General features: G+C 39.8%; 1 protein-coding gene across 2 annotated transcripts in view; it reads right to left on the reverse strand.

Annotated features, from left to right (window-relative positions):
- The window catches only part of LOC124116969, a 223,396-nt gene that overhangs the window by 146,812 nt on the left and 51,675 nt on the right, over positions 1-24,909 (reverse strand). For both annotated transcript variants that reach the window (XM_046478630.2, XM_048401480.1), the window contains exons 11-18: positions 20,797-20,911; positions 20,507-20,573; positions 15,478-15,703; positions 12,786-12,907; positions 11,748-11,951; positions 7,203-7,396; positions 4,731-4,859; positions 1,059-1,197 (exon numbers count right to left, since the gene is read on the reverse strand). In XM_046478630.2, the coding sequence (XP_046334586.1) occupies positions 1,059-1,197; positions 4,731-4,859; positions 7,203-7,396; positions 11,748-11,951; positions 12,786-12,907; positions 15,478-15,703; positions 20,507-20,573; positions 20,797-20,911 (1,196 nt within the window). The remainder of the gene's footprint in view (positions 1-1,058; positions 1,198-4,730; positions 4,860-7,202; positions 7,397-11,747; positions 11,952-12,785; positions 12,908-15,477; positions 15,704-20,506; positions 20,574-20,796; positions 20,912-24,909) is intronic.

Below are 24,909 nucleotides of genomic sequence, written 5' to 3' on the forward strand. Positions count from 1 at the left end.
GACAGACGTCATATTTTCATTTCCTATCTTTTTCTTTGAGTGAAAAGTTTTGGGAGGTATTACCAACGGCTTGGTGGCGGTAACATGACTGTCATTCTATTTAGACTAAGAGTCATCAGAAACCAACCCCTGGTCGAAAAGTGGGAATTCTTCAAGTGGCATATCTAGGTCCAAGACGAAATCGTCCAAGTGAATGAAGTCGTCCATGGCTGTGGCGAATGTAAATTGAAATAAATGTCCCGGAAGACACACATGTTCAGCAAATAATTTGCAGCCAACTGACATGTGCTAGTGAGAGATATCATAAAAAAAATCTTTGTAATCCGCTAAGAGACGTCCTTTTATTGGATTGTCGCTGGTCGTAGTCGGAGAAATCTCGGATAAGGGAATTAACTCTTACCCCGGATATTATGTAATATTGTTTACGTGGTTACCAGAATGGTCAGTCGTGAATATCTGCGCATCTATTGCGCATCTGCAGCAGTACAGGGAGGTTAACAGCAGGGTGTCGGGGTGTATCAGTAACATGCCAGACCGTAGCGCTGATGGTTTATGATAAACTGTTGGGGAGGGCCGTCCCTCTATTATACGGTCTCTGGTTTGTCCAAAAGTCCAATACACAATAAACAAAATTTTACTAGAATAGATAAAAGATATTCAGTACATGATTTTAAAAGTTTTAAGACAAATGGACTGATATTTTCGAAGATATGACAATTTTTTAGGATGTTAAAAAAGGTACATTTTGCAGATATATTTCAAATTTGAAACTTCAGATAGGTTTTAGAAAATTAAAATGAAACATTTGTATACAGGAATTTTCAAACTATTACTTAAAATTTCAATTAATGATGACAGAACACTATTTTAATAAACTGTTGTACTTCACTTCACGATGCTCTTCAAATTAGTTCGCAAGTTGAGGGCATCGAGGCTAGAAGGGTTAAGTCAAGCACGGGATGCAACATGGTGGTTGCTTATCATTTGACACTCTTGGAAACTGATTTGCTTATCTGGTCTGACACTCCCAAATGACATTCACAGTGTAAACAATGAACCTTTCTTCCATAGTGCTTGTTCTTTTGCCTTGAGCACCTGCAGGTGTGTGTGGTGAGCCTTGGGAGTTGTTCCCTCATTTATGGATATTGCAAATGATAGAAGTTGTTCTCTCAACACTGAGTACTTGGCATCAAGCATCTGGAAACAAAGCATTCTGGGATGATAAGATGTACCTCATTTAACAGTCATTAATTCATAGGGAATACTAGGGCTGGGCCGGGTACCTTGGGTACTCATGTCACAGGGGGGGTACTGAATGAGTAGGACCCGTGGATAGTCAAATGATTATATTAATGTCAAAAATTATAACATAATTATAAGTGACAAATGTTTTCTCTCTGACTCTCACATATTCCTTCTGACTTTTTATGTTTGCATAATGGTATAACTTCAGTCAACTTTAGTGTATGCATGACCAAATCAGTTTATACATGTACATGTATCTAAAAATGTTTTGACAGGAGTACGGTCAAACATTTCCCAATCGGACATTTTATACCTATCTCTTGACACCTACTACGGATACCCAGGTAGGGGTGGGTACCCGGGTAGTACATTTGGACTCGTCCCAGCCCTAGGGAGTACACAGTCAGGTACTTAGACTTATTTTCTTCCAATTGTTTATGAACATGCCTATGGGCACCAGTGTACCAGCCATAAAATATCAGAAACCCTCACTTGGATCCAGACCACAAACTTTCAGATCCTTCAATAACATCTTTGGGAATGTTATCATGTATTATAATGAAGAAGAGAGCATTGTCTGTACCCTCACTCTGAGAGTTGCGGGATTATGCTGCTACAACACTATTTGACAACCAAACAAACAGCATTTTCTTTGTCCTGGAATGAGTTGGGCTCAACACTGCTGTTGATTAAACCCTGTGCAGGCATGTGGTGCAGACAAACCAAACATCCTAATCATGGTAGGTCTGAGATTAGAACCCATCATTTGTGGATTCTGGCAAGGGAAAGGAATGCAACTATATACAGTGCAATGTGGCACTTAACTGTCCCTTTTGTCACTGACATGATTTGTTTGCAACTGACAATATGGTAAATGAGAAGAATCTTTAACAGCATCAAATGTGACTTGTGAAGTCCCTGACGGATGTTGGAAGATGTGGCTAACTTGAAAAGTTGTGCAAATGCAACTAACCAAGAATGAATCAACTACAAGAAGTGGGCAGGAATGGCAGCAATCTGGTCCAATCAGTGTTCTGGGAGACCCCGTGATGGGACAAGTAACAACTGAACCTGTTGCATCTGCACCTTATTAAAATGCTAAGAGATTAAGTTTCTATCCGTTTAGCTTGAATACTGAAAAACAGCAAGATTCAATATAAATTTGGTTTCAAGTTGCTTTGAACAGTATTTCAGCTAATCATGGCAGACATACTGAATTCGTGGTTTCTTTGAAAGGCTTTTTGAACAACACACAAAGTACAAGTTTCTGAAATGCCTAATAATTGTCTTCTTAAAGGGCAACTGGGATTAGAAAGGAACCCCCAGGGCCGGTGTAAGGTGCCAAAATCTACCCCCCTTCAGAGTATACCCGGGTAGATTCTGGGAGCTCCCAGAATCTACCCCGGGGTAGATTTGGGGACTCCCAGAGTATACCCCCGGGGGTTGATTCTGGGAAAGGGGGGTAGATTCTGGAAGGCCCCAGAATCTACCCGGGTATACTTTGAAGGGGGGGTTTACTTTCAGACTTTACACCGGGACCAAGGGAATAGATGGAACAATACATGAATGGAGTGGTTATCTTCAAATCTGTCATAGCAGTCCAGTGACATTTGTCGCATATTTTTTCAAACAGATATTTGTTGTGTTGGAACACTTGTGAACCAATATTGATGTGACATTAATCAAGATGCAGTAAATACCAAGACTCAGGATTGTACTTGTAAAGGTGATACAGTAACCAGTATAGACTGAAAACCCTGTTAATATATCCACAAAAGGTCACCTTGACCTCAGAGAATCACCATTGTGGGATTGGCTTTGTTCAGATACATGCAAACATCTACTTTCAAACCTGGAAAGGTAACCAGAAACTGACAATAACAATGATGTGATGTTGTACACAAACTAACATGCTGACGACTATGCAGCCTTGCTTCCTTTGACTAATGACAAAGTACTACCGGTAACACTATTTTTTAGAAAGTAACCATAAACCATTTGTGAGCTTTTCTTTGTCATGACCCTGACCTTTGTCCTTTTCATGAAATATATGCCAAGAGAGTTCCCCAGGGAAATTTGCAAGGAGGTCCATGTCAGTATATGGTCAATAAATAGCACAGGTAGACAGAAAATCACTGGCAGGACAGAGGCAAAATGTTGACAAAGCCTTAAATCAGCCCAATTTAAAGTGGCTGCTAAATATCACGAAAATATTAATTGTGTCATCAGAAGATAGTGACAAGACATTCAAAGTGCCTTGCCTTATGGAGACTCTGTGTTATAATAGGATCCCAGCAATCCATGTTTGATGAAAGTGGGAAGTAGATTAAGGCTCAGTGACTTGGTTGAATGTGTATAGTACCTAGTCAGTGTGGGACAGTGTTCATTACATCAACCATTGGTTTGTCTGGTCGAGGCTCAATAGGATTTAGGACTAGGATGAGTCCAAAATTTACCCTCTACTACCTGACCCTACCCAGGTACTTGCTGTCGGTCTCAAGAGCTAGGTACAAAACGTCCGAATCGGAATTGTTTTACCAGAGCCCCGGCAAAATCAATTTAGATATATAAATAGAAAGAAATGCAAACATTAGAGACCCATTTGACCCAAGTACTCGAGTTACCCATCCCAGTCCGAGGTGGGATACTGTTGACTGTGACACTCACTCAATCACTCACTCACTCAAGTGTGTTGAAATTGTTACATGGAGAGAAATGCTTAGCCAATCAAACAGGGAGAGCATGGCTGTTAATTAGTTGTGTAATGTGGTCTGTTTGGTGTACGAGGACATTATGGTCTCAAAGTCATGTTCTTTGAACTCTTATGGTTATAATATTGATGATCAAAAGCACTGATGATGTGCAGCGGTGGTGCCAAAAAGAAGCTTTGCTCATTCATTTTGTTAAATTTTATTTTCAATTATAGGACAAAAGGTTTAATTCATAACTTAGTTGACATGATGAAACCAGCACTCAATTGTGATGATATCTGTTAGCTCTTGGAGCCTTTTGGTTTTTGAGAAGAATATGCCTGAAGAATTTCATTATAATTTGAGGAAAATAGTTAACTTTTTCAGTACCATGTATGGGCGGCCATTCAGTCAAAAAATACAAAAGTATGCAATAATGGTCAGATAATACAAATAAAGAACTAAATGTTACTAATAACTAATTTCTTTACCGAATGGCCGCCCATAACCATGCCATGAACAAATCCAAGTCAAATTATTGTCCTTCACAAGTTCATAAAGTTTCAGCTCTGGAGGACTTGCAGTGTCTGCAAAGAATTTCAGTGTTTGTAAAAATATATTGTGATATTTTACTTGCATAAACAAATCTGACCCTCATAGTGTTGCTTGTGATATCATATCAATGTTTCACTTCCCTGGAGCTCGTGTTCTTTTAGAAAAACATTCATAGTTATATATTGACAACAAAATATTATTTTTCATTTTTTTCTCAAAAACATGAAAAGCTGGTCTTACTTCAAGCACATGTTTGTCATCTGCATCTCCCTCATAGGCTGTGAGCACATTGTACACATTGCAGGTCGTCTTCTGTTGCCTTGCATCAGCCTCCCCATGCCACAGCCTCACCAGCTCCTCCTCCTCACACTGCAAACAACATCCTTCACAAGATCACTTAAATACATCAACTCACATGCTCATTGTCTAACAGGGAACAGGCAGACTTGTTCAGATAAATAATAATATTATGAATATCCAAATTCATGTAGATTATTTCTTATCCTGCCATAACACATTGCAGTGCGTATTCAACAGATGGCGGTGGGGTCTGCAGCTTGTGTCTAGGTTAAGCTTTGATCAGTGGGTTGCCCTCTTCTCTAATCACGTCACATCCTTACTCTAACATGCAAGGTTATGCTGCATGGTCAAGTACCTGAATGTGATACCCAGAGGATCTGAACTAAAGGATGTAGAGTATAACAACCTGAGTCCAATATTGAGCCACATGTGACACAAAGGAAATTTCTGGCAATGTACTGAGCAGTGGCTTATAACGACTTCCCTGAGGATCGGGACACCAAGTTGTAGTCAGTACAACAAATCCCTGTCATCACTCCAAATATTGATGTGACATTACATGACACAATGACACACAGCAGGATTCGCCATCTCTGTAAAAAAAATTCAGAAAACGTTTCTTCATAAATAATATTTCTTATATATACAGCATCAATATGAACAATGTGAATGTGGGACAACTAACTGCTGTACTACAAGTGGTCCAAACTGATGAGCCCATCTACGACCTAGACGGGGAGGTCCCTGGGTCAGAAGTTGATGAAGGTAGCATCTGTTACCCAAAAATGCCCCTTGATGACATCATTCACTTAATAGTTTGTTTGCATCGTGGATGTCAGGACCCTGATTTCATGCGGATGGTGCACTTGAAGTGGGTTCAGACCTGCATATTGATACACCCACAGAATTGTTGTTTGAAAGTCAAAGCGCCATGGTATTCTTCAAAACCTCAGCTCTACTTCTGGCAGCCAGAGGCAGGAATAAGCTTTTCCTCTGCTTCCTGGAAGTCATTGTAACTTCCAAATAGCACCAAAGTACTCTTACTGGATATACTGACAGATCCACAATGTCCTCATTCCCCAGGACCATAAATAATAAAGGAACCTCTGATTGTCTTTCCCCACGAAATCCCACATGAGACCCATGTGAACCTTGACGTCTGCACATCTGTTAAACTATCTGAGTGACGTCCAAAGCCAGCCTTTTGACCTAAGGACTAATTCTGCCTGCTCCATCAGTTCATAGGGTGGTGAGACCAGATGTTATAGTACCAGCCCCTAGATCCCAAGCCGGAGGCCTGGACAGTTTCCTCATCTTCAGCCTGAAGCTCTTCAGCATAGCTGTTATCTCCATCACTGTGTTGATTATTATGGACAGCGAAGATGCTAGTACTGAATTAATGGCTAACACAAAAATATGTATGGTACCACTTGGAAACTGTTCAGCTGGAGATCCACGTTATCCACGATCCTAGGTGTCCCAGCAACAGTCACCATCGAATACATGGTGTTTGTGGAGGTAGTCGCGACTGCTGTTTCACGCCTGTCCATCTCTCGGTTTGGTTCTTGAGATTTTCTAAGATAAATCTCAACCTGCCTTGGGGATAAAGTTTTACACACAGCATATCTAGAGTCTAAGTCACAAACAGATTTGTGACAGTCGAGACAATCAACATGGGGATCACTTCTCGATTTGCCCTTCTGACACATGAAGCACACCATCGCGTAAACAGGGGCTGCACACACATCATTGTTGATGCTCATTCTATTCTAACAGATGGCCAAGGACATTTATGCCAAGCTGTATCATATACAATATGCATGTACAAACATCCCAAAGAGCATGTAAACCAATTGTAAATGACACAGGGTGACGTTCAATAGTGTATGGAGATAAAATATTTCACAGCAAATGTCTGTCACCATGCGCGACGAGAAAGAAGTGAAGAGAACAGGGACAGATAACTCTAGTTCGCAACCAAGGGCAGGCGGGCGTCCTGGAGCAGGAACAGGCATGTTTTGGGTTCACTGGTATGGGAGCGAAGTCCAGAAGAAAATGGCAATGTGTTGTGTCAAGATCAGAAATAATCCCTCATTTACACAAACTGATGTAAAACACTTGGTTCTGGTGAGCTAAAGCATTAAAAGCTAACAAATTGAACACAACTATTTGCCTAATGTGAAATTTATTTTGGAGTAATGATAAGACAACAAAAAAACAGACTAAACATGCATTTTGACAAGTTTTAGTTTGTTCAGTTTAATTTAGTTTCATTGTTGCATTGTAATGGACACATAAAATTAGAACACAGCAGTTGCTGCTGGATGCTTCTGCCAAATTGTTTCATGACTGTTTGGATGATTTCTTACTTGAGATATGAGATGCTAGTTAGCCCCCCTCTGACCCAGCTACCTTATGAGGGAGTGTCAGCAGAAGGTCAGCCATCTCCATGTCTTGCACAATCTGAAGACTGACCAGAATGGCGGAAGTAACCTGGCCTGGTAAGGCTGGGCGGTCGTGCATCCTGGTGAGTGTTTCAGCTGTACACACTGTCTGTAACACTGCTGCTTCCTCCACCAGGTCCGTATACTCATCCTGCAGGTCATCTACGTGGAAACACAAATACACTACCTGGTTCAAACATTAAAAGTTTGCGAATTCATAAAAGGGTCTTAGCATTACATTTATTACAATCCACAATTATGGAGTAATTGTGATCAACTTGATGAAACTTACGAAACAGTCAGTGGACATGAGTATTTGTCACTTTACAAAATGCTTAGCAAAATATGTGATAAAATAGTACCACGCTGTTGTGCTGTGAGGCGTGCAACAAGAGTATATGCCCAGACAAAATGTGTGCTATATAAAAGAATATACCCTACTTATCTGACGGTCAACAGTGAAATGTTTAAACATTGTTTTGATAACCATATTTAAAAGATATGCAAGAACGTTATGCTTAACTGTTTGAGTAGCTACTTTTTGACGCACATGAAATATTTTCCCTGTGAAGTATGTTCACCTCACTCTTTGTATTCAGGTTATGGAATGCATGTCCTGCGGCAAATACACACGTCATACTGGACCAAGAAGTTCCAGCACTGCCAGATGGTGTTGACTAACAACTCAATTAAAGCACGGTCAAAGACAAAGGAGCCCTGGTTTAAATGCATATACATGCATTATTGGCTGAAACAGCACTTCCAATATGGATAAATGGTTGTCCCCGAAAACAACTCCATGCAATAATCACTCCACGCCAACAAAGGCAAATTCCCCACAGGTTTATAATGGAATAGTCCAGGAGTGGGGTCCGATGGAGAGGAGCAAACTGAGAAGGATGCCCTCATGTTGGTTGGCTCAAACAAGTATATTCATATAGCAAGAACTTAATAACACACACACACACACACACACACAACACACACACAACACACACACCACACACCACACACACACACACACACACACACACACACACACACACACACACACACACACACACACACACACACACACACACACGACTCGGATCTATGGTAGGACTCGGATCTATGGCGTATTCCCACATCTACAGCAGATTTAATCATATAATATTAATAATTGGCAATTTCCTAGGAGTGCTAAACACTGCATAGATTCAAATAAAGAGGAACACTTTTGTGATTTCTCTAGATTATTTTTCATCATTTCTCCTTTGGAACAGCATCGTCGATGCAGGGATTGCTTATCAGTACTTTTCTTAAAAACATCCCCCAAGTTTTATCATAGACAAATGTTTCTAAGACCTTCCGCACCATTCTCTACTTTGCCAGAGTTGACAAAATGTCTCGATATTTCCACGCTTCAATGCTTTGGATTTAGAGCCTTCACACAAGGAACTTCTTGGATTTAAAAAAAAATCATCAGCCTTAGGATATTTTGATACTTGTTTCTTCCTCTGCCTGCATGAATCCGCCTTCATTTTCTATGGTCTCCGGTTCCATCTTTTTCGACTGATAGCTGTGTCTAGCGGCAGTAGATTTGAAATTTACATGATGTCATCATATGCAAGGAGTCGTGATGTCATCTCAAATATGACATAATATAACAATTGATCTGATTGTCCAATCACGGATAAGACATCATTGCAAACATGATGTCACATGAGAATCTGCCATGGATCTAAGAATCCACCACGGATTAAAGTCCTGCAGTTGATCGGAGTCCTACTCACACACGAGTCCCAAAGAGGGGCAGGTCAGACGAAATTGCTAAGGCAGAAGGCGACCTATTAAATTCTTAAGTGAAGAGGAAGAAATAACAAAATAGAGTTACAACTTTCTTTTGCTCACCTGAAGTATTCTGGTATATTTGCAATGTTAAGACTATAGAGGTCAGAATAAATGGGTACACAATAATATGTCAACATAAATAACAGAAGTAGAAAACAACAACAATTATATTTCCAAGCCAAAAACTTCAATATGTAAGGCCACACTATTTTTTACTTGCTTTCCCGATCCACGGACTGTAAATTGTATTGAAATGGAAAAAAAATACATAATTCTAAATTTCTTTTATCCCGCCAATAAGATGAAAGCATATTGCAGCAAAACAATATTTTAATGTGCATACCATATGATTACTGCCTATCAAATCATGGGCGGATACAGCTTTTTTTAAAAGGGGGGGTGCACAATTAAGATCTATTTATTGTCTTTGGTGGTAATTTATACAGAAATAAAGATTTTTTTTCGAAATAAAAAGGGGGGGTGCGCACCCCCGCACCCCCCCTCTGTATCTGCCCATGCAAATGTCCTAACAGTACATGCAAAAATAGCACCACGACACTGCAGCTCACCTGGATATGTAGTCAACCTTTAAAAATGTCCACAAATACTGCCACTTAACAAAGTTGCTGTCAGCATTGCTATTCGAATATTTCCTGAGTACAAAGGCATAATAGATAAGAAATCTGCAGGAAAGAATGTACTGTTGTGTAACTAATATAGGGAGAATAATTTTTCTTATGCCATACAAATTTCCAGATGATGGTCCAAAGTGCAAAGTTCAAAACACAAAATATCGCCAAAATATGGAACCAATGTTTAGCCTCACTACAACGTAACTATACATATCCCTAATGTCATTATATTTCGAAAATGAATGGCTGAGTAATGGCCAGAATAAGTTTCAGTTTCAGTCTGGTCGATGCTCAAGGTCAAAATTAAAAATATTGCAAAACAATGGAAGATATGTGTTGAGCCCACTACTAACTAAACATGTACTATGTGGCCATAAGGAGTTCCAGCCTAAAGTATGGTGAAAGAGCAAAGGTTAAATCAAGGTTAAAATTTAAAATACCACTGGGGGCCATATTGAAAAGCAGAATCACTCCTTGTGAACAAGAATAATGAGTACGGTCAAAGTGCAAAAGTCAAATACAGGTCAGACTTTAAAATATCACAAAAGACAAACTATTCGATTAAGAACCCCACTACGAGTTGAACATATACCAAATTTCAGTACATGAAAATGAAATCAAATTGACTGAAGCAATGGCCATAAATTGATTTTTCATTGCATTAAAATCAATCTCATAATCTCTTAGTTCTCGCAATCGCTCAACAAAGATCTGAGGATATCCCATTATGGGTCACATCAGAACGACCTTTCATCCGACCAAACAAAGCGTCGCTTACCAGATCATGAAAGTGACGGTCGGAATGTGTTGTCTAATCATGCAGCCTCAAAAACGTTGACACGGGGTATTCCGAACGACAGCTACGGCCCATACGAATGATTCCGTCAAAATTATCGTCTATATCTCGCTTCCGTGGGATAAACATTTGAACGGAGGAGGCGTTGCACAGTACGTGGGAAGCACTGCCATACAATCTCAACCATATATTAGACATTCGGGAATGTTCGTTTGTTCAGTTTTAACAATTTTAATCGAGAACTGTGTCAACATATTTTTCAAACGTAGTCTCAAATGGAAGTCGCCAGTTTGAAACGAGTGCCGTAAAGCTCTAGAAAGCTGCATTCTAATTGGCAGATGGCGACTTCTTTTTATTCATTTCAGTGGTGGGTCAAAGTTCACGAAAGGTCGTTCTGATGTGACCCATAATGGGATGTCCTCAGATATTTGTTTAGAGGCAGCGATAACTCAAGATCTAATTTCAATGAGATTGCATTAAAATATATTGAACATAAAAACTGAACCTCTTCAGCAAGGTGTCATCATTGGCATTTCAGTTTCAGTTTCATTGGTCCAGTGCTTTGTTTTTGAGAAAATGTTTACAGATGATGGTGCCTCTGTCGCCAGACATTGGACAAGCAGGTCATGATATAAGCTCACTTGACTATCAATCATGTGAGCTAAAATGGCTGAGCAAGAGGCCAAAATAACATTTTGAATCAAATGTTATCAATATGAATGAAAGGTCCTGTAATACATGTATCATTGTCAAGGTGGAATGAGTGAGTGAGTGAGTTGGGTTTAACGCCGCTTTTAACAATATTCCAGTTATATCACGGCATGTCAGCTTAATGTGGGAGGAAAGCCCGAAGTGATGCAGGTCTCAGACGTTTACCACTTCGGTGAAACCCACGAACCCACGAGCACGGGTATGGTGCTGACAAACCTAGAAACATAATCGGGGCGAACCGCGATTCGAACCCACAATCATAGGTTTCTGGCATGCCCAAGGGACACAACTCTGCACAGCGATTTGCGGCGCCTTAGACGACTGGGCCACCGTGCCCCCTTGTCAAGGTGGAACATGTACGGCTGCTGCTAAAGAAATAGGCTGTCCTTGAAACCTGGGAAACACTAGGAACCATTTGTATCTGCACCTTGGAGGTAAGAGCCCTTGTGATCAAAGACCAATGTTCTTTCCACATTGCTAAGTAAAGAATTATAGTTTTAAGTGTGAGGCACAATGTTCCCAGTTGATGTTAACTGATTACCTGTGTGATGCAAGTCTAGTTGGGCCTTCTTCACTCGGAGCTGGGCTAGTCTTTCAACCCTCTCACTTGTCGGCATGCTCGCTGCCACTTCAGTAAGTTCTCTGAGAGATTCATCTTGAAGCAGGGACAGCAGTCGTTCTCGCTCCTCACAGTGGCGGTAATACACCTCCTGTACATAAGCCTCTCTCCACACACACACATCACCTGAAATACAAGTACAAGTATGTGTTTCCATTTGGTGCTTCACAAAGAACTTATAAACAATACAAACTATGTGGGGTTTTTTTCAAAAGAATAAAAATTATTGTACCTGCAAATAACATAATCAAACATAGGGATAATCACATATAGCAAATGTACCTGCTGGAGTAATCAGATGTATACAATTATAACATAGAGTCTATGCATCTGCTGGAGTAAACAGATGTATACAATTATAACATATAGTCTATGCATCTGCTGGAGTAATCAGGTGTATACAATTATCAAATATAGTCTATGCATCTGCTGGAGTAATCAGATGTATACAATTATAACATATAGTCTATGCATCTGCTGGAGTCATCAGATGTATACAATAATCAAATATAGTCTATGCATCTGCTTGAGTAATCAGATGTATACAATAATCAAATATAGTCTATGCATCTGCTGGAGTAAACAGATGTATATGATTATCACTAATATAGTCCATGTACCTGTTGGAGTAATCAGATGTATATGATTATAACATAGAGTCTATGCATCTGCTGGAGTAAACAGATGTATACACTTATAACACATAGTCTATGCATCTGCTGGAGTAATCAGATGTATACAATAATCAAATATAGTCTATGCATCTGCTGGAGTAAACAGATGTATATGATTATCACTAATATAGTCCATGTACCTGCTGGAGTAATCAGATGTATACAGTTATAACATATAGTCTATGCATCTGCTGGAGTAAACAGATGTATATGATTATCACTAATATAGTCCATATACCTGCTGGAGTAATCAGATGTATATAATTATTACATATAATCCATGTACCTGCTGGAGTACAAGATCTGCACACAATGCCTTGTCTCAAGTGTCCCTTCTGAATATGTTCCCTGCGAAGGTTTGCTCGTCTTACGGCCAAATTGTGTTGTCTTTCCTGGTCGCTCTCACATCTAAAAAACAGAAATAGATTACAAATAAACAATTGTTAATATTGTAAATTTTACAATAAATGTACGAGGGGTGTTCATTAAAGATTTCCCCTGACCCACTTCCGATGGACCTAGTGGAATGAAACTTGGCATAGGTATTAGTCTTTCTCCACGTGGAACCACCAAGAGTTACACACTTCTCCCATCGTTTTATGCAACTATGGAGACCTCGCTTGTAAGAGCCCTCATTTTGCGTCTCAAACCAGGACTTGACTTCAGAAATCAGTGTTTCATCATCTGTGAAACGTTTTCCCTTCAAAAATGACTTCATGGTTGGAAAGAGGTGGAAGTCAGATGGTGCAAGGTCAGGAGAGTAAGGAGGATGTGGAAGGATTTCATAGCCACAGGACCGCGCTTCTGTCTGGGCAACATGAGAGTTGTGTACTGGAGCATTATCTTGCAGGAGACGGACACCCTTGGTCAGCATGCCACGCCTCTTAAGCTTGATAGCGTCCTGCAATTTCCGCTGCAGTGAAGCATAATAAGCTCCTGTAATTGTGGTACCCTTTGCCAAGAAATCCATCATCACTACTCCGTGCTGGTCCCAAAACGCCGTGAACATGACCTTGCCTGCAGAGGGTTGGACACGTGCCTTCTTTTGGGGTGGTGACTCCACATGCTTCCATTGCATCGACTGAACTTTAGTCTCAGGATCATAGTGATGGAGCCATGTTTCATCCTGTGTGATAAGTCTGTCAAAAAAGTTTGCCTGTTTTTTTTGGCACATGTCCAAAAGATCCTTTGAGCAATTGACTCGTTCCTGCTTTTGGAAAGGTGTGAGCAACCTGGGAATCCATCGTGCAGACACCTTATGCATGTTCAAATTGTCATGGATGATTTTTTCCACAGACCCTACACTGATCTTGACATCTTGTGCTAACTGGCGAACAGTTATACGTCGGTCTGCCAAAATGGCGGTCTCCACTTGATGGATAGTGTGTCCTCATCAATGGCTGAATGGGGGCGACCAGGAATGGCAGCTGTTTCCACAGATGTCCGACCACACTTGAACTGGCGATGCCAGTGTTTAACAACGTCATATGATGGGGCATCTTCCCCATAAGTTGCTTTCATTTCATCGAAAGTTTCTTTTGGTGTGCAACCTTTCAAATATGAAAACCTAATCACTGCTCGGTATTCTACTGGCTCCATTGTCACACCCTACTTGATCATAACACCTGTAAAAGTGGTAAGATTAATAGTTCGGTGCTGCAAATTCAGACATAACTCATAGATACATGTATCATTACACATGTGAAATTTCAACCATATATGATAACCCTAAGTGGTTTAGGGGAAATCTTTAATGAACACCCCTCGTATATCTCACATTCTTCTTTCGATCCTAGGTGGAAACGTTCTTAAACAAAGGTTTCACTCTTCTAAAAAACAGTTCACCTGAACACACCTAGCATCACCATGATCACCTCCAAACAATCTGGGTCATGCACGGATTTCATGCCAGTCGACCTGCATGCACTGAACACATGATTACCCCAGCCAACTTATTCTCATTCTGGAGCTTAATTGGCTAGAGGAATTATGATGCAGGGATGGACATGTGGGCATATAGCGTGTGAGATAGGATAAGCATATTAATATACAATTTTTTGTAAAATTTACAAATGTTTAAACTTATCTTATTTCACACTATGCATTTATCCCACGGTTGGAAGGTGGGGCGTAAATCCCTAGTCTATAAAGGCAACAACTGTAGGATATACACGAGGAAGCTGGAAATAAACACAGACAGAACCATATTAATTAACACTGTCTATTGTCATAACACAAAAGAGTGTTGTGACCCTAATACGTGAACAGCGGAAAAACACATGAAGTCGGGTACAATATGGGACCTGCACACACTCTCTCCCGAAGACAGTAGGACCACATGCATGTGTCCACACCTACCTGGGACCTGCAACCACTCTCTCCTGAAGACAGTAGGACCACATGCATGTGTCCACACCTACCTGGGACCTGCACACACTCTCTCCCGAAGACAGTAGGACCACATGCATGTGTCAACACCTACCTGGGACCTGCACACACTCTCTCCCGAAGACAGTAGGACCAAATGCATGTGTCCACACCTACCTGGGACCTGCACACACTCTCTCCCGAAGACAGTAGGACCAAATGCATGTGTCCACACCTACCTGGGACCTGCACACACTCTCTCCTGAAGACAGTAGGACCACTTGCATGTGTCCACACCTACCTGGGACCTGCACACACTCTCTCCCGAAGACAGTAGGACCACTTGCATGTGTCCACACCTACCTGGGACCTGCACACACTCTCTCCCGAAGACAGTAGGACCACTTGCATGTGTCCACACCTACCTGGGACCTGCACACACTCTCTCCAGAAGACAGTAGGACCACATGCATGTGTTCACACCTACCTGGGACCTGCAACCACTCTCTCCTGAAGACAGTAGGACCACATGCATGTGTTCACACCTACCTGGGACCTGCACACACTCTCTCCCGAAGACAGTAGGACCACATGCATGTGTCCACACCTACCTGGGACCTGCACACACTCTCTCCAGAAGACCTGTCGCCATCAGAACTGCCTCATAGTCAGTCTCCATGTTTGCACATAATGTCTCCAAATGAAGATAAAGCAAGTGTAGTCTGCGATTGACTGCAGTAAGGTCCTTTGATGCAGGAGATTTCAGCCATCTGAGAAGATTGTCTTGATCTCTGTCATATCGGCTAACAAGGTCAGCCAGAAGATTGACTGCTGGAACTGAAATATCAGTGAATGAAATCAACTGATTACACAGACACAGACAAAGACACACAATATTTAGCATAATTAACATTATCCAACCGATGTATTGCTTAAAAGCGGCATTTTTGCTACTTGTTTTTAAAAAAACATTGTGTACAGATTGTTGTTGGCAGATAGATGACTGTGACCTCTGACATTTATATCTATGCTATTTACATTTTCTGTGCACTTATGCTACCCCTGCGTCACAGGGCCATATGACCCAGTTGAACCAATCAACTCAACTCGAAAGGGTGCACGAGAATCACGCACGTTGAGACGCCCAACACTAACACCGTATTCGTGCGTGCGTGATTCCCGTGCACCCTTTCCTGTTGAGTTGATTGGTTCAACTGTGTCATATGGCCCTGTGACACAGAGGTAGCATTATGCAGATGGCTGTTTCAATGAATGCTCGTTCCACCTGTGACGAACAGGTCTGGTTGATGATGAAATATTTACATTTAGTACTAACTACTAAATGACTTTATCGCGCGTATCAAAACCATTGGCTAATCACGTCCGTAACCCAATCACCCCTCGTAACTCAATCACCCCGGGTCACCACTCTGCACCGTGCCCGGGGAATATTCCTGCGCGAGCATCATCCCGCCTTTTGTTAGTCCATCATTCGCGGACAGTCCTTCTTCAAGTACACACGCGTTCACTGTATCTAATCGCTTTCCCACCCACCCACCCAGCTTGCCACTCCTTTTCTTTCCTTTTCAACCTGATGTGTCCTCTTCACCTGGAATGCTAATCACTTCTTTTCTTCAGCGTTTATTCTATTACAGGTACCAGCAGAGCAGATTGTATATATGTAAATAAACCTGTACATAAAAAACACTTGTTTTCCAGTCTTCAACATGACTGGTAACATTCCAGCTGTTCAAATATTGACCAATTGTCATTTAAATTAAACATTCCCATATGCCAGTGAACATTTCCAGATTATCAGAACAAACCAATGCCCGAATGTCTCCGCATGATATTGGTACAGCAATAGTCTCAGTTAGTGCTACAGTGGGACTTCTGTTCATTTCGTTCGGAATATTAAAAAATTGATATGTTAAGGTAGTTAATGGTCATTCACTATCACAAATCACTTCTGAACAGCTATTGGAGTGTATTTCAAATGAACAAGAATAAAATCTTCATGGATCTTAACCTACGTAAACTTGTAGACAACACATGCATACAAGTTTTGCCTCATCTTCCCTGGGCAAGGGAGTTAACTGACTCTAAAAGTCCACTTTCCGCCCTTGGCGAAATAGGCTGGAATTTCATGGCTGGATCATAACATCACTAGTGGCTATTACAAGTTATGTCCCTTCTATGCTCCTCCTGTCTGATCAATCAGATTCCACCTCTCATATCATTTACATTTGCTTAAAAAAAAAAAGGGGGCACCCGATCCAGATGATCTGATCAAGTTAATCGAAGAAACATTTCACATTCCAGGCCTCACAGACACCAGGCTTTGCAGGATCAAAAAGACATTTTCGTTTTGACAAGGATGGGTAGTGGGAAATCACTATCATACGAATGTGTGACAGTTTTTATATGAAGGTTTGAGCATTATTGTACTCACACCACTGACCTCCATCATGGTAGAATAGTGTGAGCAGCTAAACAACCTATACTTTCTTTAGGATGAGGCCCTGCTTTGGAAGGGTTTGGTTCATGTATGCTCGATGCACCAGGGACTAAATGGTTTGTGTGGTAAGAATCAATAACTTGGTTGATTACAAGTCATGATACAATGGACTTTCATGCTCATATCATGGAACTGTTCTGGGTGAACAATACCTTCCAAATGACGTGCTGGTTTTCTTGGGGAATTAGTCAGCAAAGAGCCAGAGTCACAGGAGACTAATCACAATTTTATTTACAAGAACAATTAACAATTTACAATATACTTAGATAATAACTGAGGGTGCCACAGAGAGTCGGTACAACACTCTGGGCTGTGGGAGAGAGGTCTGCTTGGTAAGTTGGTCAAACCCCTTCTCTGCCTAAAACCTGCCTACAGTATGTATTTAACAAAAATTTAAACAATAGAAAGGAATGTGATTGGTTGATACACGATTGGTTGTGTCCTAAGCTAAATGGATGGCTAGACAGAGGGGAATACTAAATCCTGTTTATCCTGTTGGACTGGCACTAATCTTGTTGACATATTTACTGGATGCTTTGAAAGAGATTAGGGTGTCACTATAGATGAGCTTGTGTGGGGGCTAATCCTTAATGCCCTATAGACGAGCTTGTATGGGGGCTAATCCTTAATGCACTATAGACGAGCTTGTATGGGGGCTAATCCTTAATGAGTCTTAATTGAAATAATGTTATTCTAATATACCCCGGTGGGTGATGACAGATATACTTAAATAAATATCCTTTGTCTGGGAGATGGGATCTTGATACCTTAGGCTAGCATTTATCTAAAAGCTTTAAATCAATTAAACTATGTAGACGTAACTCTTGTCTTATTGAATAGTATGTCTAGAAGATGCGCTCCCATTACCTTAGGCTAGCAACCATCTAAAAAAAGCTTTAACTGAAACTACTGATATTTTATATATGCATTTTACCTAATGATATTTATTACTTAAACTATAATTATATGAAATGATGTATAAATATTACACCATGATAACTCATAAAAGCACTTGATGTAGATCTAATTATTATAAGATAACTTAGTATAAATGTTATCCCATGTGGGGGCTAATCCTTAATGCCCTATAGACGAGCTTGTATGGGGGCTAATCCTTAATGCACTATAGACGAGCTTGTATGGGGGCTAATCCTTAATGAGTCTTAATTGAAATAATGTTATTCTAATATACCCCGGTGGGTGATGACAGATATACTTAAATAAATATCCTTTGTCTGGGAGATGGGATCTTGATACCTTAAGCTAGCATTTATCTAAAAGCTTTAAATCAATTAAACTATGTAGACGTAACTCTTGTCTTATTGAATAGTATGTCTAGAAGATGCGCTCCCATTACCTTAGGCTAGCAACCATCTTAAAAAAGCTTTAACTGAAACTACTGATATTTTATATATGCATTTTACCTAATGATATTTATTACTTAAACTATAATTATATGAAATGATGTATAAATATTACACCATGATAACTCATAAAAGCACTTGATGTAGATCTAATTATTATAAGATAACTTAGTATAAATGTTATCCCATGATAACTGTTATCATGGAACTGTTCTGGGTGAACAATACCTTCCAAATGACGTGCTGGTTTTCTTGGGGAATTAGTCAGCAAAGAGCCAGAGTCACAGGAGACTAATCACAATTTTATTTACAAGAACAATTAACAATTTACAATATACTTAGATAATAACTGAGGGTGCCACAGAGAGTCGGTACAACACTCTGGGCTGTGGGAGAGAGGTCTGCTTGGTAAGTTGGTCAAACCCCTTCTCTGCCTAAAACCTGCCTACAGTATGTATTTAACAAAAATTTAAACAATAGAAAGGAATGTGATTGGTTGATACACGATTGGTTGTGTCCTAAGCTAAATGGATGGCTAGACAGAGGGGAATACTAAATCCTGTTTATCCTGTTGGACTGGCACTAATCTTGTTGACATATTTACTGGATGCTTTGAAAGAGATTAGGGTGTCACTATAGATGAGCTTGTGTGGGGGCTAATCCTTAATGCCCTATAGACGAGCTTGTATGGGGGCTAATCCTTAATGCACTATAGACGAGCTTGTATGGGGGCTAATCCTTAATGAGTCTTAATTGAAATAATGTTATTCTAATATACCCCGGTGGGTGATGACAGATATACTTAAATAAATATCCTTTGTCTGGGAGATGGGATCTTGATACCTTAGGCTAGCATTTATCTAAAAGCTTTAAATCAATTAAACTATGTAGACGTAACTCTTGTCTTATTGAATAGTATGTCTAGAAGATGCGCTCCCATTACCTTAGGCTAGCAACCATCTAAAAAAAGCTTTAACTGAAACTACTGATATTTTATATATGCATTTTACCTAATGATATTTATTACTTAAACTATAATTATATGAAATGATGTATAAATATTACACCATGATAACTCATAAAAGCACTTGATGTAGATCTAATTATTATAAGATAACTTAGTATAAATGTTATCCCATGATACTCATAATCTCAATCACCTGTTTGTCTGGTCCAGATTTGATTATTTGTAAACCAACATAATATATTTGGAATATTGCTGAGTGTGGCATTCACACAATAAACAAAAAAAGAACATTTAAAACAATGAGACCTTCTATATATAAGTCATAAATTGTAAATTTACTGCATACTTTGATTAGGTTCACAAGAGTGTGGTAGGTATGAAGGGTTCAGTAACACTTCCATGTTTTGAGCATCAGGTCCAAAGGGAAGACACAAAAAGTCTTGAGGTAAAAAGGCTTTCCTATGTTTTCAGAGAGCATCCTAACTTGTTTTTGACATGAGTAGGTTGACTTAAGCTGAGACAGCTTGGTTTCACATTGTCATGGACACAAAAAACTCAGCTGATTGTTTAAGTACACAGGTCAGTGCCATATGCAGTCTGACCATTTTAACACTTAGACACATTCTATTTTTACCCAAATGCAAATAATGAAATCTCTCACCACAAATATAAGCACACATTAGAATGGTACCACATATTTGACATACGAGTAGCAAGTTGAGTTATTTCCTAGCTTCAGACAAAGCCACAGATCTATGCACCGATATATTCTTGTGTGAGAAATACTATACCTGGTGTTTCAGCCTCATCGGTGAACTGCTTAGGTTGCCCCATCAAAGCTTGTAGGCTTGGCAGGGTCTTGGAAAAAGAAAACAGACGTTGAGCACAAGATGAATCTAGAATTACAGGTAAAGGGTTATTGATAAATGTGCAAAAGAGACAATATTATCAGTTTAGGTTTACTTTTAATATTACTCTCCCTTCATATATTTCATATTTGCTTAGTTTCTTTTCATTGCTCTCTCTGAGTTTTGAATAATTGCCAAAGCGTTTTTTTAGAATGCCTCTTTCTCTAGCATACCTGTGATTTGGGTCCAATGATTCTGTGCATTTCCTCTAGTCTGCCTTCTCCCCTGAGGGCCTTTTCCTCTTTCTGAGCTCGCTGAAGCTCCTTCTGCTGTCTGTCAGTAGAAAACCTGAACGAAACATGACTTTCAGTTGATCTTTGACCCTAGACCACAACTTTACTGCTTCCCTCACTGATCGCCTTGCCTCACTCATGCAGTACTCTCATGCAGACTGCACAGTCTATACTGCAGCAATTGTCTCACAAACAGGGAATGTCAGTCATAGTGCTCTGGACGCCCCAGTTTATATACCCATAGAATATTATACGAGTATGTGTGTCATACTGATTTTAGAAAATGAGTATCAGAATTTGTGTATTTCCCGAGCAAGAGCCAGGGTAAAACATGAATCCTGACACAAGTTTCGTAAAATCAGTGTAACACATATGCGAGTGTATACGTAACAATTCCTCTACTACCCATTGTTTCTTAACCTTTTGAGCTCCCCTTTAGAAAAATGCACTGATCATGACCACCGTCTCAGAAAACCACAATTGTTGAATGACGTCAGCAAACTTCAGCTATGACGTGAACAAACTTCAGCTATGATGTCATTTCTAGTGTGATGTCATGCCTGCCTTACGCCACAATACAATTCAAATGATGTCAACAATGATGTCAATAAAACACCGGGGTGTAAAGTGATATTTGCACTAGTGCACATATGTTTTTTATGAACTTGGTTATTTCTAACTGTATGGGCAATAAATGTTTGTACAAAAATGCATGACATATCCAGTTTGATCATGCCTCCCAAAAGATATGCCATGGTGAACCAACACCTTGTCAGGAGAGGGAACACACCCAGGATGGAGCCAGCAAGCAGACCAGCCATGGACACTGGCCACTGGAAAGTCTTTTAGATCACCTTGACCTTCGTGAAATGGGACCCCATAACAAAACATGCATATATCTGCTCCTTTTTTACTTGAAGCAGGTGATAATGCAAATGTTCTGCCATGAGTTTCCACCAAAGCCAGCATCAAAGAACTCCAACCTGCGGTGTCTCCCATTCCGTTGATGCAAACGATATCCACCCAGCTCAGTAACATCCTGGAAATGCTGGGCAAGGAGGTGACAACTTTCCTGTCATTATGTTTTATGTCAAAATGATGATGTGAATCTATGATCGTCATGAGATCGTATTAAAAGAAACATCAATATTTTCACTCATGTAAGCATTCATTTAAATCTGACCCAACGATAGTAAACAATCTATTTTAAATCTGGCACGGAATAATTGACGCGCTTGTTGTCTCCCCTGTTCTATGAACTTTTTTTTCTCGTCTTCACTAATACCACTGGTCTTACGAGAATTGGATCGAATCTCCTGCTTCATTGCGTTGTATTTGGTGAGTTCTGACAGCACTAAACGAAACTCATCCTCGGATATCTTACAATCAGCTAATGCTGTTGAAATATGGTCCTCAATGCTGTTCAACTTTGCTTTGGTGAGTATCCGAATATTATCATGTTTTAATGCTTTCTTTTGCAACTTACGAGAAATGAATTTTATTGCTATTCCTGCCAGTCCTTAGACTCCGGCGGCTATTTCCATACCAAGTACAATAGGCGCAGCGATTATAGTTGATAATAAACCAACACCGGCCACACCGAGTCCCATGCTAGCTGTTACAAGCACGATGTCAACTCCATCGAGAGCATTAACAGCTCTACGATACTTTTTATACAATCCAAGTCTCAACTCCCTCTCCTTCTCTATTCGTTGTTTTATGTCGCTTATTTGATGTAATCGAAATCCATCAACAGTATCCATCTTTTCATCGAGCGCTGGATATAAACCCATCGTGTATATTATTATATCATATAATAGTCTTTAATTGGTCTTGCTTCAATGTTTTGAGAGTATACATCAACCTTATCAAATGTATATTATACGGCATGAATATCTTAGTAAGAGAAATGCTGTCACTTTTAATAATTTGGACCCCCTCAAGGGTTGCAATGGGTGATACTCCCATATAAATAATACTGCAACGTTGACGTTGGTGTTTCTTTAGCCATTTAATTAATAGACCTGGTAATATTTCGAAGGCATCTACCGGTGCATCTCCAAACAAGACTTCAATAATAAGCATAGAAAGATCAGGTATGGCACTCAAGTTATCTTTAATATCATTGAATTCAGTAACCAAATTTAAACTAACATTTTATGCCGGACGACTAAATAACATATGACCTGGGTTTTCTGGCAGGGGGGTGACTAACACACTTTTTCGTTTTGATGGGATATAAGCGCCGAGTACGATCCCACTATTTATTATCTTAGTTAAATTATGTGCCTTACCCGTCATCACATACGGTGTGGTAATGACGATATTCAGTAGCCACTTAATTTTTGCTTCGATCATAGTCCATTCATTATCATCGTTGCGAGTAAGATTATACGAAGTGTTTTTATGAAGTCTACTAACGTCGACATTGCTTAAATCTCCTAGATTACCTGTGAATGCAACTTCGTTCCGCTTGTATACATTATCTAGTGTAAAGCGTATAACTTACCATCGGTGCCGGGTTTACCAAATCCTTCTGTGTCTCCTAGATCGGAAAGCACAATTGTATTACATTGTCTGAGTGTTCAAGGGCCTGATGAATCAACCATTATTTATAATATGGAGTGTTACACCCAAGTATCCTATATGTACAGATTGATGTTTTACATCTAATACAGAAATTTTGAGATCTGGAATAATACCACGCTTTAATTTTTTATATTGTAATGAGAAAGATTCCGTTCTACCGCTATTATATTTTTCATCTTTGACTGGAATAGCTCTGAGTAGAGTTGAAGGACTTTCTAGTTGAATATTATCCGTCGTGTTTATCTGATCAAGATGGATGAACAACTCTTTATAGGGAACTAAATCGGGTAATTTAACTCCATTTCATTGGGTTGTTTTACTACTTTTTGATAAAGAATTATAAGTGTTTCTTTTATGTTATCGCTAAGATATACACCCTTTTCTCCAATGCTTAAAAACAGCATCCCATTCGACTCATTTTGTGTGAGACAAGCTCCGAAAGGCTTAAATACTTCATCATTGAGTGAGCATACGCTGTAATACCCATCGGATATAGTGGTAGGAATGATTTTACTAATGTTTCCACTATCGTTGAATTCACCTATTAAAATCTTATTATTATCTCTTGCAGCACTTATATTGGTCCACCGCGGGTAATACGTTACATCACAGATATTGACTTCAAGTTGTCCATCCGAGTTATCGGTAGTATGAAGCAGTTGAATAGACTGGCCATTTGTTATTCCTGGGAGCGTAACATACATTTTAAATATACAAAAATACTATATCATAACTTAAATATGTAATCAAACATTATTGGTTTCACAATCCAATGCAATTTTGGCAGAACCAGTTAAACTTTGCCATATGGTGTGCAACAACAGGATGTGGTGTATCTCTTTATGCCCCAGGATTTGAACTAAATAAGTCTGTTTTATTATTTCACGTGTACTATCAGATTAGACATATACTTAAAGAAATAACTGCCCCATTATTGCGGGATCGAGCATGGAATTCCACAAATAATCCGTACAATAGGTGGGCATTCGAACGTATTTGTCAGGAATTTAATGTTTCTACGAGTAAAGATTGGCGTCTGAGTGGAGTTAACCATGGTCTAGGTATTCCGAACGCTGGTGCAAAACTCTGTTAAAGAAGTCAGCGATGATTTACTGAAAAGAGGTCGGCATCTTCCGAGCTTTGCTCTCTCGAGTAACGAGTGGAGAGATGATCGTATGAACTTTAAGGGTGGTGTTGCTTTCACCATCCAAAAGGTTCAGCAACCACTCGGAATGAATTTCTAAATGAAAAAACAGAAAATAATTTTACTAACCCAAGAGTTGTAAGAGTTAATGAATCAATAAGAACTTATGTATGGGCAATTCTTGGTGCACAATTGCAAACACGAACGTCCATTATTGGTTCTGGGACGGCGCTTGATGCGCAAAAACAGTTTGTCGCAAATGTGGAGGATGCTATTAATTCACCAGTTGACATACCATCTTCTATAAAACGTTATCAAGA

Source organism: Haliotis rufescens, unplaced genomic scaffold, assembly GCF_023055435.1.
Source record: "Haliotis rufescens isolate VD_foot unplaced genomic scaffold, xgHalRufe1.0.p SCAF_22, whole genome shotgun sequence".
Lineage (NCBI taxonomy): Eukaryota > Metazoa > Mollusca > Gastropoda > Lepetellida > Haliotidae > Haliotis > Haliotis rufescens.